Raw genomic sequence first — 13,384 nt, forward strand, 5'->3', positions numbered from 1 at the left:
AGGCCCTTGCAGCCCACAGCACCCCAAAACCATCATCATCAGCATCTCCCTGTCCTCCATCGCTACCCCTTTTAAAGCTGCTTCTGAAACTGGCAATCATTTGATCTCTATTCAAGTGCTATGAGTAATACGATTTCCACTCGTTGTCCAGATGGGGAAGCTGAGCCAGTCCAGGGTGAAGCAGCCGGAAGGTCACAACCAAGACACCAGGCATGCTCCCCTTCCGGGGCCCCTGGGATCAGAGTAATCCCTGGGAGAGTTCACCAGGTCCAGCCGACAAGGCAGGGCCCGGGGAGAGGGAGCCTCCAACCTGGAGGGTAGGCAGGGGGCAGTCTGAGCCTCCAGACGAGAGATGGTCTTAGCTGCCTGAGGCCAGCAGCATGGGCCCCTTCATCCTGCCCATCCCGGCTGGCCTGGGGTGGGAGGCACCTCCATTTCCCACAGGCAACATTCCCCAGGTTCCTAAATGACCTAGAGGACAGCAACAGGGAATTAGGAAATGCCAGTATCCTCTTGGAATCTCCTCAGGGAATCAAGAAATTTGGCAGGTCTGATTTTTCTCCAAAGAGAGCAGATTTAAAAAAACAACAAAAAAAACAGAATGCCGGGTGCAGTGGCTCACACCTGTACTCCCAGCACTTTGGGAGGCTGAGGCGGGCAGATCACCTGAGGTCAGGAGCTCGAGACCAGCCTGGCCAACATGGTGAAACCCCGTCTCTACTACAAATACAAAAATTAGCTGGGCGTGGTGGCGGGTGCCTGTAATCCCAGCTACTCAGGAGGCTGAAGCAAGAGAATCGTTTGAACCCAGGAGGCGGAGGTTGCAGGGAGCCGAGATCGTGCCATTGCACTCCAGCCTGGGGGAGAAGAGCAAGATTCCGTCTCAAAAAAAAGAAAACAGAAAAGCTGTAAAAGAGAAAAGCAAGCCGGATGTGGTGGCACGCGCCTGTAATCCCAGCTACTCAAGAGGCTGAGGAACGAGAATTGCTTGAACCTGAGAGGCAGAGGTTGCAGTGAGCCGAGATCGCACCATTGCACTCCAGCCTGGGTGACAGAGCGAGACTGTCTCAAAAAAAAAAAGAAAAAAAAGAAAAGCGGTGTTCCTATTCAGGCTGGCCTCTGTGAGCCCAAACACCCTGTGTTCACCAGCTTGATGCTTGTTCTTGGGCTCTCCTTGCCTGCCACCGTGTCCCCTTATGGACTCGAAGGCTTGGCTGGGTCTGAGTTAGCGGCTGAGCCAGCAGCTTCCATTGAGAAGCAATCCCAGCTAAGAGTGGCCGCCTTCGCTGGGTACAGCTTTCAGCATTTGTATCAGCAGCCGCTGGCTCACTGAGGAAATTAATGTTTCAGCTTGGGCCAGCTCCTGACAGGGTTCCTATGACCTCAAGCTGAGCCCACACACAGGGATCAGTGCCACCACCCAGTGCTGCAGGATCGTGGGAAGTGGCTCGGCTCCCTCCGGCAGGAAAGCTCATCTTCCACAGTCTCTTCTTGTGCTGGAGGTAGAGCGCACCCAGGGATCTCCTGCCCCTATCCCAGGGGTGAGGGGCCCAGGAAAGCATGAGCCGGGAGAATGGCCAAGGGTTAGTGGCACACACCCTGGCCTTTCCCAGGCCCTAACCACAGAGAGCATGTTGGGCACAAAACCCTTCTCTGGCATCTACCCCAAGTACCCTACCAGGCTGGCCGGGATACCCTCTCTCATGGCAGGACCTCACGCTGATCCTGCCCCTATTTGCTGCGGGAAGACCCTGCCCCCAGCTCAGCTTCTCAAGAGATTAAACCAGCACCAGATGAGACGTTCCTCCCGCCCGTTCCTTCCCCTCACCGCAGGGTCTGCAGGGCCTGGCTCGAGTTGTTCCCAGTGTCTCTGTCCCACCATCACCTCCCAGAGTGCCTTGTGTGTCATCTGTTTTCATAGCGATTCCACACAGTGACAGTGTGGCAGCAACCCACGGACACTTGCTCTGCAGGAAGCCCTGCTCCAAGGCCCCCGAGGATGACCTCGCTTAAGCTAGACGCCTGCTGGTTTTGAGGAAGGACTTCTCCCCATCCCTTGCACGCTGGTGAGCATACAGCTGCCCCCAAAAGAAACAGCACTCAAACCAAGGCTGTCTGTTCTGCAGGCTTTGGTGTTTACAGTTCTTGGGGGGACTCCACCATTTAGACATGGATGTCATGCCCGGTTGGCAATCTTTTTTTTTTTTTTGAGGCGGAGTCTCACTCTGCTGCCCAGGCTGGAGTGCAGTGGCATGATCTTGGCTCACTGCAGCTCCACCTCCCAAGTTCAAGTGATCCTCCTACCTCAGCCTCCTGAGTAGCTGGGATTAAAGGTGTGCACCACCATGCCTGGCTCATTTTTTGTATTTTTAGTAGAGGCGGGGTTTCACTGTGTTAGCCAGGATGGTCTCGATCTCCAGACCTTGTGATCCACTTGCCTCGGCCTCCCAAAGTGCTGGGATTACAGGCATGAGCCACCGCGCCCAGCCAGGACTGACTTTGAACGTTGCCCAGGCTGGTCTTGCACTAGGCTCAAGTCATCTGCCCACCTCAGCCTTCCTAAAGTGCTGGGATTATAGGCATGAGCCACTGTGCCCAGGCCTGGTTGGCAATCTTCATACATATCATTACTCATCAGTGCCAGGAGAGTAACACTGTCCTGATTCCATGGGGAGGGGGCCATTCTCCTGAACTCTGCCTTAGTACATGTCTCTTCCCTTGGCTCATCTTAATCTGTATCTTTCCCTGTAATAAACTGGAACTGTGAGCGTAGCAGCCTTCGGCGACTTCTCTAAGTCCTTCTGGCAAAATTGACCAAGCGTGGTTTGGGAGGCCCTCTTTGTTGCACCTGGTGTCAAAAGTAAGAGCAGGCTTGTGTGGAGACTGCACCCTCCGACTCTGCAGGTTGACCTATGCTCCACACGGCACGTCAAAATGTCCCTGGGTGATTCTGAAGTGTAGCCATGTTTGGGAACTACCATGTTGGTCTAACTACGGTTACTGTCCCTATTCTGCAGACTGGTTGAATAATTTGCTCCAGGTTAACTGCAAATAGAAGGCAGAGCCAGGAGTTGACTCCAGAGCACACCAGCCACCTGCTGCCCACCCAGACCTCCCTGGAAGACACGGTGACCTTCACCCAGACTGAGAAGAGGTGGGACTGCATTCCCCCATGACCTTTCCAGATCCAGAGTAGCCGTGGGCTGCCAGGGGCTCACCTGGCTGGGCTCGGCAGGTGCTCCTCACGCGGGCAGGTGCTTCCAGGTGCTGACAAAGGCCGTGGGGATAAGTGAGTAGGGCACTGTGGTGATGCAGTTCCATGTATCTGAAGTGGGGTCATAGCAGTCCAGAGTCTTACACCTCTGGGTCCCAAAGTAGCCCCCAACCACATACAGCTTGTTGCCGGACGCCAGGGCATGGCAGGACATGCGCTTGGCGGTCATGTCCCCAATCCGTGTCCACTGGTTGGTCTCACAGTCAAAGCGGTAGGCCGAGGCGGCCGTGAATTCCGTGTCACCTCCCATGATGAAGATCTGGCTGCCCAGGACGGCAGCGGCTGTGTACCGCCACGGCTGGGGGCACTCAGCTTTGATCGTCCACCTGTTCTCCGCGGGGTCATAGCACTGGACCTTGGACACCATGTCCCGGTGGATGCTGGTTCCTCCAAACACAAAGAGCTTCAGCTTGGCACTCACTACTGCGGCATTGCTGACGCCATCCCTCAAGGGGGCCACCATCATCCACTTGTTGGCCCCAGGGTCGTATTTCTCCACTTGTTTCAGGGAGACAGAAGGGGAGGCTGGGAAGACGCCTGCCAGAGAAGTGTGTCCCCCCACCACATAGAGGCAGTTCTCCAGCTCCGCTGAGCCATGGCCAAAGCGGGCAATCAGCATGGGCGCCGCCTTGGACCATTCCTCATGTACGGTGTCATACACCCAGACGTCCTTGGAGACCCCGTTCTCGGAGCCCCTGCCCCCTGTCACATAGACCTTGCAGCCGATCGCTGAGGCGCTGAACTCCTTCCGGGGGCTGGGCAGGTCGGCCTTGGGGATGATCTCCTTGGCCTTGTGGTCCACCTGGTAGATCTTGTCACACATGAAGGTCTGACCCCCCAGGATGAGCAGCGTGTGGCCTGCTTTGCGTGGCCGGGCACAGGGGCTGGTGACCACGCCGTCATTCTGCAGGATCCTGGTCTTGCAGCGCAGGGCCTCGTCTATGATAAGCTTGGTGCGCTCGTCCGCCATGAGAAGTGCCTCGCTGGAGACGGCCTCCTGCAGGCAGTCAGACGGCAGCAAGGCCAGGCGCACGCTGCGGAGGAGCTCGGGCAGGTGGGCCTTCCGCGGCTCCAGGTCGTGCTTCACCCACTGGAGGATGGCCTCGAAGACCACCCGCTCGTCCTCGGTCTCCAGCTCATCACTCGAGATGAGGTCCAGCAGCGTGTCCTTGGACAGGCTGTTGAAGTCCTCGCTCTGCCGCACCGTCTCAAAGTGCACCAGGCACATGCGCCAGGAGAACTCGTACAGCCGGCGGCACTGGTGGGCGTCCGAGAGCAGCATCATGCCCAGGCAGTTGGAGGGGAAAAGGTTCTTCTCCAGGAACTCGGCGGCGGCGTCCCGCACGTCGTGGAACTGCAGCATGTCGCCCGCCTCCAGCAGCGACTCAGCGTTCTCCTCGTTAATGGCGATGCGTGAGGAGTAGGCAAAGTCCAGCAGCAGCTCCAGCACCTCCGGGTGCAGGTTGTCCTGGAAGTTGACAGTGTCGTCCCGGCTCTCCCGCAGGCCGTGGCTGAACATGGCCTCAAAGTAGCGGCTAGAGGCGGCCAGCACGGCACGGTGACAGGGGAAGGCACGATCGCCCGCCCAGAGCGTGACGTCAGTGAACATGCAGTGCTTGCGAAGCGTGTTGAGGTGGGCCAGCACGCAGTCCGGGTGGGAGGCCTTGTGGAAGAGGGTGACGTTCATGGACCCCGTGCTGCTCCGCGACTTGCGGGTCTCATGGACGCTGACCGACATGGTGCACCAGCCTGTGGGGGAACAAGCCCACAGGTCAGCGGAGCCCCTCCTGTCCATCTGCCCTCTCAGGACTCTCTCTTCAGCATGAGCCCCCTTGCCCCCTCCCACCCACTCCCTGCTCACCTCTGCTAAACCAAGTCCCTCTCCCGCAACCACGTTGCCAAGGACAACATAGGCAAGAGTGGCTGGGTCTGACCCTGCCCTGCAGAAACTGGTTTTGTTCTCAGGGTATGGGCCAGCTCTGGGACAAACATCTTTGGCCTGCAGATGAGCCACCCCCTAGGTGAGCTAGAGTTGAGGCTGCCTCCCATGGTTGAGAGAACACGCAAACGGTGTTCCTGACTCAGGCAGGTGTCCGGGCAGTGCTAAGTAACTGGTGCCTTTGACCACATTCCACCCTCATGACAGTCCTCTGCAGAAGCTTCTCCTGTGAGTCCCATTTTAAAGCTAGGGAAGCCACAGCTCAGAGAGGCAAAGAAACTACCCAAACCGCCACAGCCAGGATTCTCATACGGGCTGTCCGGCTCTGGAGCCTGATCTCTGTTCAAGGTGACTGATCCCTGCAGGGTTTGCTGTGGACACCCAAGTAGAGCCTCATGTACCCGCTTCCCTGCTCCCAGCAGGCTCTGCCCTGGGCTGGTACTGGCTAGACATCCCCCTAGCCTTGGAACAAGAGCTGCCATCAAGGCCCAAGTGCTCAGTGGAGACGTGTTCTCTGAATCCAGGTGTCCCCACAGGGCTCTTCACTTAGCTGGGGCAAGTGATGGCCTGGAGGTGGGGCCACAAGTGACTCACCCTCAAGACCAAGGCAGAGGCCCAAGATGACAGCAGGACATGCTGAACACTAACTGAAGTGATCCAGATTTGCCTCAGCCAAAGCAGAGAAACATGCAGCCAGAGCTTCCCGGGTCCCCGATTGACTCCAGGACCCTGAGTCAATGCGACGCCTCCCCTGCCTCCCTTGTCTGCCCTTCTCCCCCAGGCCTGGGGACCGGGTGCTCAGAGTGATGGAGCAATGGTCTGTGCCAACAAACAGGTTCGCTGCCTGCTCAATCTCGGGGAATTCCAAAGCACTGTCATTAACGTCCAGTGAACAGCATGACCCAAGGCCCCAGTTCAGTACTGAGAACTCAAGGGTCAGACAAAACTCATGCCTACAGAAATTATGGCCAACACCTTTGATGCCATCTCTAAGACCACAGCTACCTGCCCCCTGACCTGTGGAAGGAGACTGTATTCAACAAGTCTCCCGATCAGGAATTCTCTGACCACCTTGTCAAGACCCTCACCAGAGTCTCCGTGCTGCGGACCCAGGCTCCAGCTGTGGAGACAACAGGGTTTTTACACAAGAAAAATAAAGTGAATTAAGCCTGGAAAAAAAGAAAAAGAAAAGAAAAGAAAACATGGCCAAAACGCAAACTGCATTCCAGCATTTTGACCCCCTAAAAAAGCCTGTGCTGCCGTCTTCCTGCTGGTAATGGGGCCAAGAAAAACAAAAAACCCTAAACAACAAAGTTTTTCATTTTTCATTTTCAAAAGTATGTAACTCCCCTGCCGCCTCCCACTCCAAGTCAATTTTCTACTTACCTGGTAAAGGTAGGAAACGACTTCATGCTTCAATGAAATTGCAAATGAGTGTCCGACTACATGGCTCTCTCTTGCTCACTCCTCCTCTGGCAAAGAGGCAGAGAAGCCACAAACTGACAAGATTAGAGCTAGGCAAGGTCCCTGCTTTTGGGCTTAGGCAGAGAGGGCACAGCAGCCGTACTGGCCTTGCTGCTTGGGCCCCCAAGCTCCAGGCAGACTGCAGACTGAGGACCTGCCTAAGGCACTGCTGTCCAAACCTGCAGCCCACAGGCCACAGGGCTCCGATGCTATGAGGTTAGCCCTTCTGGGGGTTGAGGCGAGAGCACTGGATGCAGGTCCAGGCTGTATCCTGACTCCACCTCCATCCTGCACCTCACTATTATTTTCTTGTAAAGTGGGATCTCTATCCTATGCAGACCTCCACAACTCACTTGTTGGCAACTATTTCCTGAACGCATCCTCAAAGCTGGGCCCTCAGATGCAGTGGCACAGAGCCTGAGAGGCTGCGCTGACCTGGTCTAAGGGAAGCTTTGCCAACAGCTTAGTTCGTGACTGATCGGAATTGCCCAATCTGAATTCCAGACTCTTCGATATTTCCCCAAATCCTGCTGTGATTGCTAAACCCTCACTCCAGTTTCCAAACTCCAGATCACCCCCTTGGTGATCAAACAATTTCCCAAATGTGGCTCTGTCCCCTCCTGCCCCACCCCACAGTGTCAAGACATTTTAAGAGGCATTTGTTGCCTCTGGTCTGCAGACTGTGCTGGGGGAAACATCGAGAGCCAAGGACCAGGAAGAACTCTAGTTCAAGCCCTGGGACTCCTAAGCCCAAGCCCTCTCCACTGAGGTCACGTTCAAGGACCCTGATGCTGAGGTTCGGCCTCAGTTCCATTATCAACACACCTGTGCTTCCCAGGGCCTCCCTGCTCTAGGTCCCTAGGCACCTCATCACACCTGCACCTGGCCCTGCCGGGAGGGAGGCTGGTTCTGAGCTTGGGCTGAATGGCACCGTGAATGCCTGGGCTTGGACACTCCAAGTGTGGGGCCAAGCCCCTCTGGGATTCTTCTTACAGACAGCCCCAGCTCGAATCCCAGCTTCTTACCTTAGTAACTACGGCCCTGGAACCAACACACCTAGAACTAACTCCACTCTGGGCCACTGTGTTAACTGGGCTGCCTGTGAGGGCACCCAGGCAGAGACTCCCTTTGGAGGGGGTTATGGGCAGGACAAAGTAAGACTCAAAAGACCGAGAGGGCCAAAAAGCAGGGCAAATTGAAACAGAGCAGCCACAAAGGTCCAGAGAAGGAGACAGAGCAGCGACCTCTCCAAGCCAACACTGAGCGGCAGCCCAGGGTCCCAGAGCTGACAGATATCCTGCCAAAGTCAGTGCCAAGAATGCCTGCCTGCTGACGCAGACACTGGCAACTCATGTACATACCCAGGCAGGTTCCCACCCCCTTAGAGAGCTGCCAGCCTGGGACACCTCTGTGCCAAGGACAGAAGCACCTGCCAGTTGTTTCCCCGGTTTGTCCCATCTCCTTCTGGGCAGGGCTTGCCCCTGAGCCAATCTTCCACTGATGGCAGCCACTCACTCACCGACTCAGCCTGATCCCAAGTGAGGCACTGGAGCCTCACTTTACAGGCAAGGATGCTGAGGCCCACACAGGTTCTGGGCATGTTATTTGTGTACTGTCTCCCCAACTGCACAGGAGGCCCAGAAAGGCAGGGACCATGTGTGGTGTTCACTGATGTGACCTCAACACCCAGGACAGATCCCAGCACAGAAGTCACTTGATTTGATGGCATGGACCTGTCCATCTCTTCCTATGTCCATGATGAAGCCCTGAGGCACAGCACACGAAACTCATTCACATCACCTCCACCATGACTGCCAGCCCAGCCACTTGCAAGACTCAGGAGAGGAAGGCCGAGACGGTGGCGAATGCTGCCCAGGTGGCTGCGACACCTGACATGTGGTAGACACGTGGCATTTCACTCGTGCCAGCACAATGCCGCCGCCTCCTCCTCGCACTCACACCCTGACTGCTCTCTGGGAACCACCTGCCTCCAGGCAGCCCGGCGGGTGGGATCCCAGGATGGGCACTGGGCCCCGGGGATCAGGTGGGGTGTGCATGCGAACCAGGCCTGTCGGCTAGTGTCACCTCCCAAACACTGCGATGGGGCCTACACCCAGGACAGACCAGTGGGATTCTCTACGAAGACGTTCCCTGGAACTTTGGGGAATGAAGCAGGCCCTTTCCCCAGGACTGTGGACTGGACTGGACCAGGGTTGGGAGTGGGAAGGAGTGACGGCTGTGTTGCCACCTACCCAAGACGGAAGCCTGCGCAGAGGGCCGAGTGGAGCCCTGTGGTCCCCCAGTCTGCCCCCTTTTGCTGAGGCCTGTCACATAAGGACTCACAGGGTCATCAGTGCCCTGAATTGGTGATCAGGGGCTGCCTGTCTCAGTAGGGGGTCTCAGCTGTGTGTGTCCCTCCACCCCTTCCATCCAGCACCCAGGAGGAATGGTTGTGTGTGATTATTTTCAGTTGCTCAAGATGTATGTGTTCAGTATCAGTGGCGTACCCAGCCTCACAGCAGGGCTTGGCGATGCAAAAGCAGCCTAAGCCAGAGGCTCCCCGTGGCAGGGGGTGGGGAGCATGTGAGAGGGCCCAAAAGCAGGCCCCAGGAAGCCTCCCTGTGCCCACGGCCCACGTCTTTGGGGCCATAATCAATCAGACAGTTCACACTGCACTCTGCACAGATCACAGAATTGTTCCGATGACCTAAGCACGGTCCTGAGCTTTGATGGATGTAAAGCATATAGTGTAACTGCACAATGCTGCAATGCCACAAACCAGCAACCCTTCACCCTGCTACGAGGTGTGGATCCACCTTGGACAGCGCTGCTCCCCAGGCAATCCTTACCTACAGACTCGGCTAAAATGTACCCGGTAACAATGTGCCCAGCTCCCTTCTCCGGAACATCTTTGGAAAGTTAAATGCACGAGGAAACAAAGTAGCCAAGGGGTGAGACTTTCTGAAGAAAACTTGCCACATTCACAGAAGATTCCAGTGACTGAAAGCGAAAGGCCTATCCTGAGAGACACAGGAACCAGGATGCCATCAAACTGCTTTTTCCGTGCCACTCTCAGGAAGGCCTGACTTAGTGTGGCTGCAGCACTAACCCCTTCCCACCTGCCTCCACTAACCAAGAGTTAGCAAGGCTCAAAATGAGGGTGTCAGCTCCATCATTCTTCACTAGACGATGGGGAAACAAGAGAGGCACAGGGCTCAGCCTGCATAGTCCCCAGCCATGAACAGCTCAAATCATCTCCGGAGCTCAGGGCCACGGCCAATCCGTATGGCCCCCTGTACAAACTGAAAACCCCTCCCCACTCCCACAGTGCGATTCCTTTTTTTTTTTTTTTTTTTTTGAGATGGAGTCTAGCTCTGTCGCCCAGGCTGGAGTGCAATGGCGGGATCTTGGCTCACTGCAACCTCCGCCTCCCGGGTTCAAGTAATTATCCTGCCTCAGCCTCCCGAGTAGCTGGGATTACAGGCGCCCACCAACATGCCCAGCTAATTTTTGTATTTTTACTAGAGACGGGGTTTCGCCATGTTGGCCAGGCTGGTCTCAAACTCCTGACCTCAGGTGATCCACCTGCCTTAGCCTCCCAAAGTGCTGGGATTACAGGCATGAGCCACCACGCCCGGCCAGTGTAATTATTTTCGGTTTGCCTGTGTACCTGCAGTGTACCAGTCTCTGGGTTAGCAGGAAAGCACCTTTGTAAACTCAGAAAAGCCAAACCTGGTTTTTGGGCTTTTTGACAGATGTGGCTCTGGGCCCAAGCACAAGACTTAGAGAGGAAAATGCAGCTGAAATTCAGCCTGCATGAGGCTGGGTACCCTTATGTAGTGAACAACCTGCACAGTGGTTCACGGCCACCCTGCAGGAGCCGACGCTGACAGCAACCCAAGACACGGCCCTTCCTGGCACCAAGTATGCACTGGGTGCATCGGAGTCAGGATTCCACCAACAATGACTTCATGAAAACACAGAGCTGCAAGGACCTCAACATGTCCCATTGCCACGACTTCCATCATTCCCATTTTATTGATAAGGAAACAGACTCAAGGCCACATTCTCGGAACTTGGGCCTGACTACAGACTCTGAGCTCTTAATTCCTCAGGAAGGCGGACTCGTTCAGTAAGCAGTGGGAGGAAAGGAGATGGAAAGATGAACTCCTCGCTCTCCTGTCCCCTCCTGAGGGTTGGCAGTGCCAGCTAGGTAGGATGCACCAGCCACCCGGCCTGATGTCCCCTGCCTGGGTTTCGGAGGCTGTGGGGGCAGCAACCATGCATGAGGGCACCCAGCCAGGTTGCTGCCTTTCAATGGCCCGTTTAAAAAAAAAAAAAAAAAAAGTGGCTGGGCATGGTGGCTCACGCCTGTAATCCCAGCACTTTGGGAGGCTGAGGCGGGCCTATTACCTGAGGTCAGGAGTTCCAGACCAGCCTGGCCAACATGGTGAAACCCTGTTTCTACTAAAAGTATAAAAATTAGGTGGACGAGGTGGCATGCGTCTGTAGTCCCAGTTACTTGGGAGGCTGAGGCAGAATTGCTTGAACCCGGGAGGCAGACGTTGCAGTGAGCCAAGATCATGCCACTGTACTCCAGCCTGGGTGAAAGAGAGACTCTGTCTCAATAAATAAATAAATAAATAAATAGCAAAAAAAACCCTTTATGCATATTTATTCAATATTGTATGTATCTTGTTATTTAAAATGTAACTGATCCAAATTATTTATATTTTTCAGTGTGCATATTTATTTAGTTTGATTTTATTTCATCTTTTTATTGTGAAAAGATCTGAGACCGGGCGTGGTGACTCATGCCTGTAATTCCAGCACTTTGGGAGGCTGAGGCGGGAGGATCATGAGGTCAGGAGATGGAGACCATCCTGGCTAACACGGTGAAACCCTGTCTCTACTTAAAATACAAAAAATTAGCCAGGCGTAGTGGCGGCGCCTATAGTCCCAGGTACTCGGGAGGCTGAGGCAGGAGAATGGCCTGAACCCAGAAGGCGGAGGTTGCAGTGAGCCGAGATGGCACCACTGCACTCCAGCCTGGGCGACAAAGCGAGACTCTGTCTCAAAAAAAAAAAAGATCTGAAACCTGCAGTGAAGTCACAAGAATTGTGAAATGGCACCTTCTGGTCTCAGGTGGACAGTTTGCTAGGCAGTATTCAGATCTCCTAGCCCGCAGCCTCACCCCCGCTTCCTTGCCTCACTTTGGCCCCCATGCCTCCCGCACAGGAATGGGCTGCCCATGGGGCAGTTCTAGAATGGAGCAAGGATCAGGGAAGGCCTGAGGATGTTTGCTTCAGACAATGCTTGGTAATAAATGGGCTTCCCCTTCAGGCAATCCCACGAGGTCCCTGCATCAAACAGCTCCCAGCCAATGCCCACCCCAATAGCACAGAACCACAGCCCTGCTGCAGCCTCTGACAGTGCACGCAGTGAGACCACCTGGCTTCACCTGCTGTTCTGAGGTCAAGATCAACACTGCCAACAACCAATGCTCTCAAACTTGTGTCTCCTTCCCCACCCAGACACAGACACAGTCTCCCTTGTGGACAATGAATCAGAGGACTACTCTCTACATGGCTACCCGTCAGCCTGCAGCCAAAGCCTGGAAAGTGAAGGGAGGTCCCGACAGACCTAGAGGGCCGGCCAATGTTTCAGTGCCTTCTCCACATGCTCCAGCCTTTTTTCTTAACGCACCCAAACATTAAGCACACTTGAAGGGCAGCCACTTTAACTTCCAGGATCGACCTCCGAGTCCCAGGGTGACTGCAGCCGCTGGTCACCAGGGAGTGGGAGCTGTGATTACAAGTTGAGATGGATGCCTTCTCCACTCCAGAGGAATGGGTCGGGCAGTGCACCATGCTGGGTCCTAAACAGCTCGGTGAAGCTCTTCTTCACAAAGAAGGCACAGAACAGGAGGTAAGGGGTCAGGGCCTGTGAAACTGCTGAAAGATGAAGCAACACTTGCTGCTAAAAATGAATAGGGGATTCTGTCCAGGAAGGGAGCCAAATCAAATGCACGACTATCATGTACCTGATACTGTGCTAGGCATTTTACATACAAAATTTAATCCTCACAACCAAGCTCAACATGGTTATGACTTTCTGTCTTAATCAGGACAGACAAGGTTCTATCGCAGCAAGGAACAACCCCCAAATCTCAGCAGCTATACAGGAGAAAGATTTTATTTCTTGCTCATACTATTAATACATGCATCATGGTTCAGGCGGTGATGAGTGTGCTCATCAATCCCACTCCTAGGAACCCAGATGACAGAGCTGCCACCATGTCACCAGTCACTATGCCACAGGGCGGAGAGAGAGCTCTGGAAAGCATAGCACTGACAATTAAATGCTTGGCCTGGAAAAACACACAGCACTTCTATTCACATCTCACTGGCCAAAACCAGCTACACGCCTTCACTCACCCACCAGAGAGCCAGAAAATCCAATCCTGCCATATGCCACACTATTTCTGTAAAAAATCTACCGATAAGAAAATAGAAGCTCGCAGGTTAATGATAATGGCAACAACAGTGCTAATCACAGTTGCTTAGTACGATATGCTGGGCACCATCTCAGCGCTTCGTGTGTGAACTCACCTCATCCCTACTCAGCCTTAGGTATAATCATGGTCTGCATTTCACAGCTTAGGAAACTGGGCAGGGGGATGTTAGGCAATTTGCCCAAAGCTACGC

The 13,384-nt window shown here is 54.6% G+C and overlaps 1 protein-coding gene across 8 annotated transcripts in view; it reads right to left on the reverse strand.

Moving 5' to 3' along the window:
- KLHL25 (kelch like family member 25) overlaps positions 1-13,384 on the reverse strand; it is a 36,298-nt gene that overhangs the window by 5,466 nt on the left and 17,448 nt on the right. For 2 of the 8 annotated variants that reach the window (XM_015142932.3, NM_001258115.1), the window contains 1 exon segment: positions 3,219-5,023. In XM_015142932.3, the coding sequence (XP_014998418.3) occupies positions 3,243-5,012 (1,770 nt within the window). In that variant the 5' untranslated portion in view covers positions 5,013-5,023 and the 3' untranslated portion in view covers positions 3,219-3,242. 8 annotated transcript variants of the gene reach the window in all.

Source organism: Macaca mulatta, chromosome 7 (genome assembly GCF_049350105.2).
Source record: "Macaca mulatta isolate MMU2019108-1 chromosome 7, T2T-MMU8v2.0, whole genome shotgun sequence".
Classification (NCBI taxonomy): Eukaryota; Metazoa; Chordata; class Mammalia; order Primates; family Cercopithecidae; genus Macaca; species Macaca mulatta.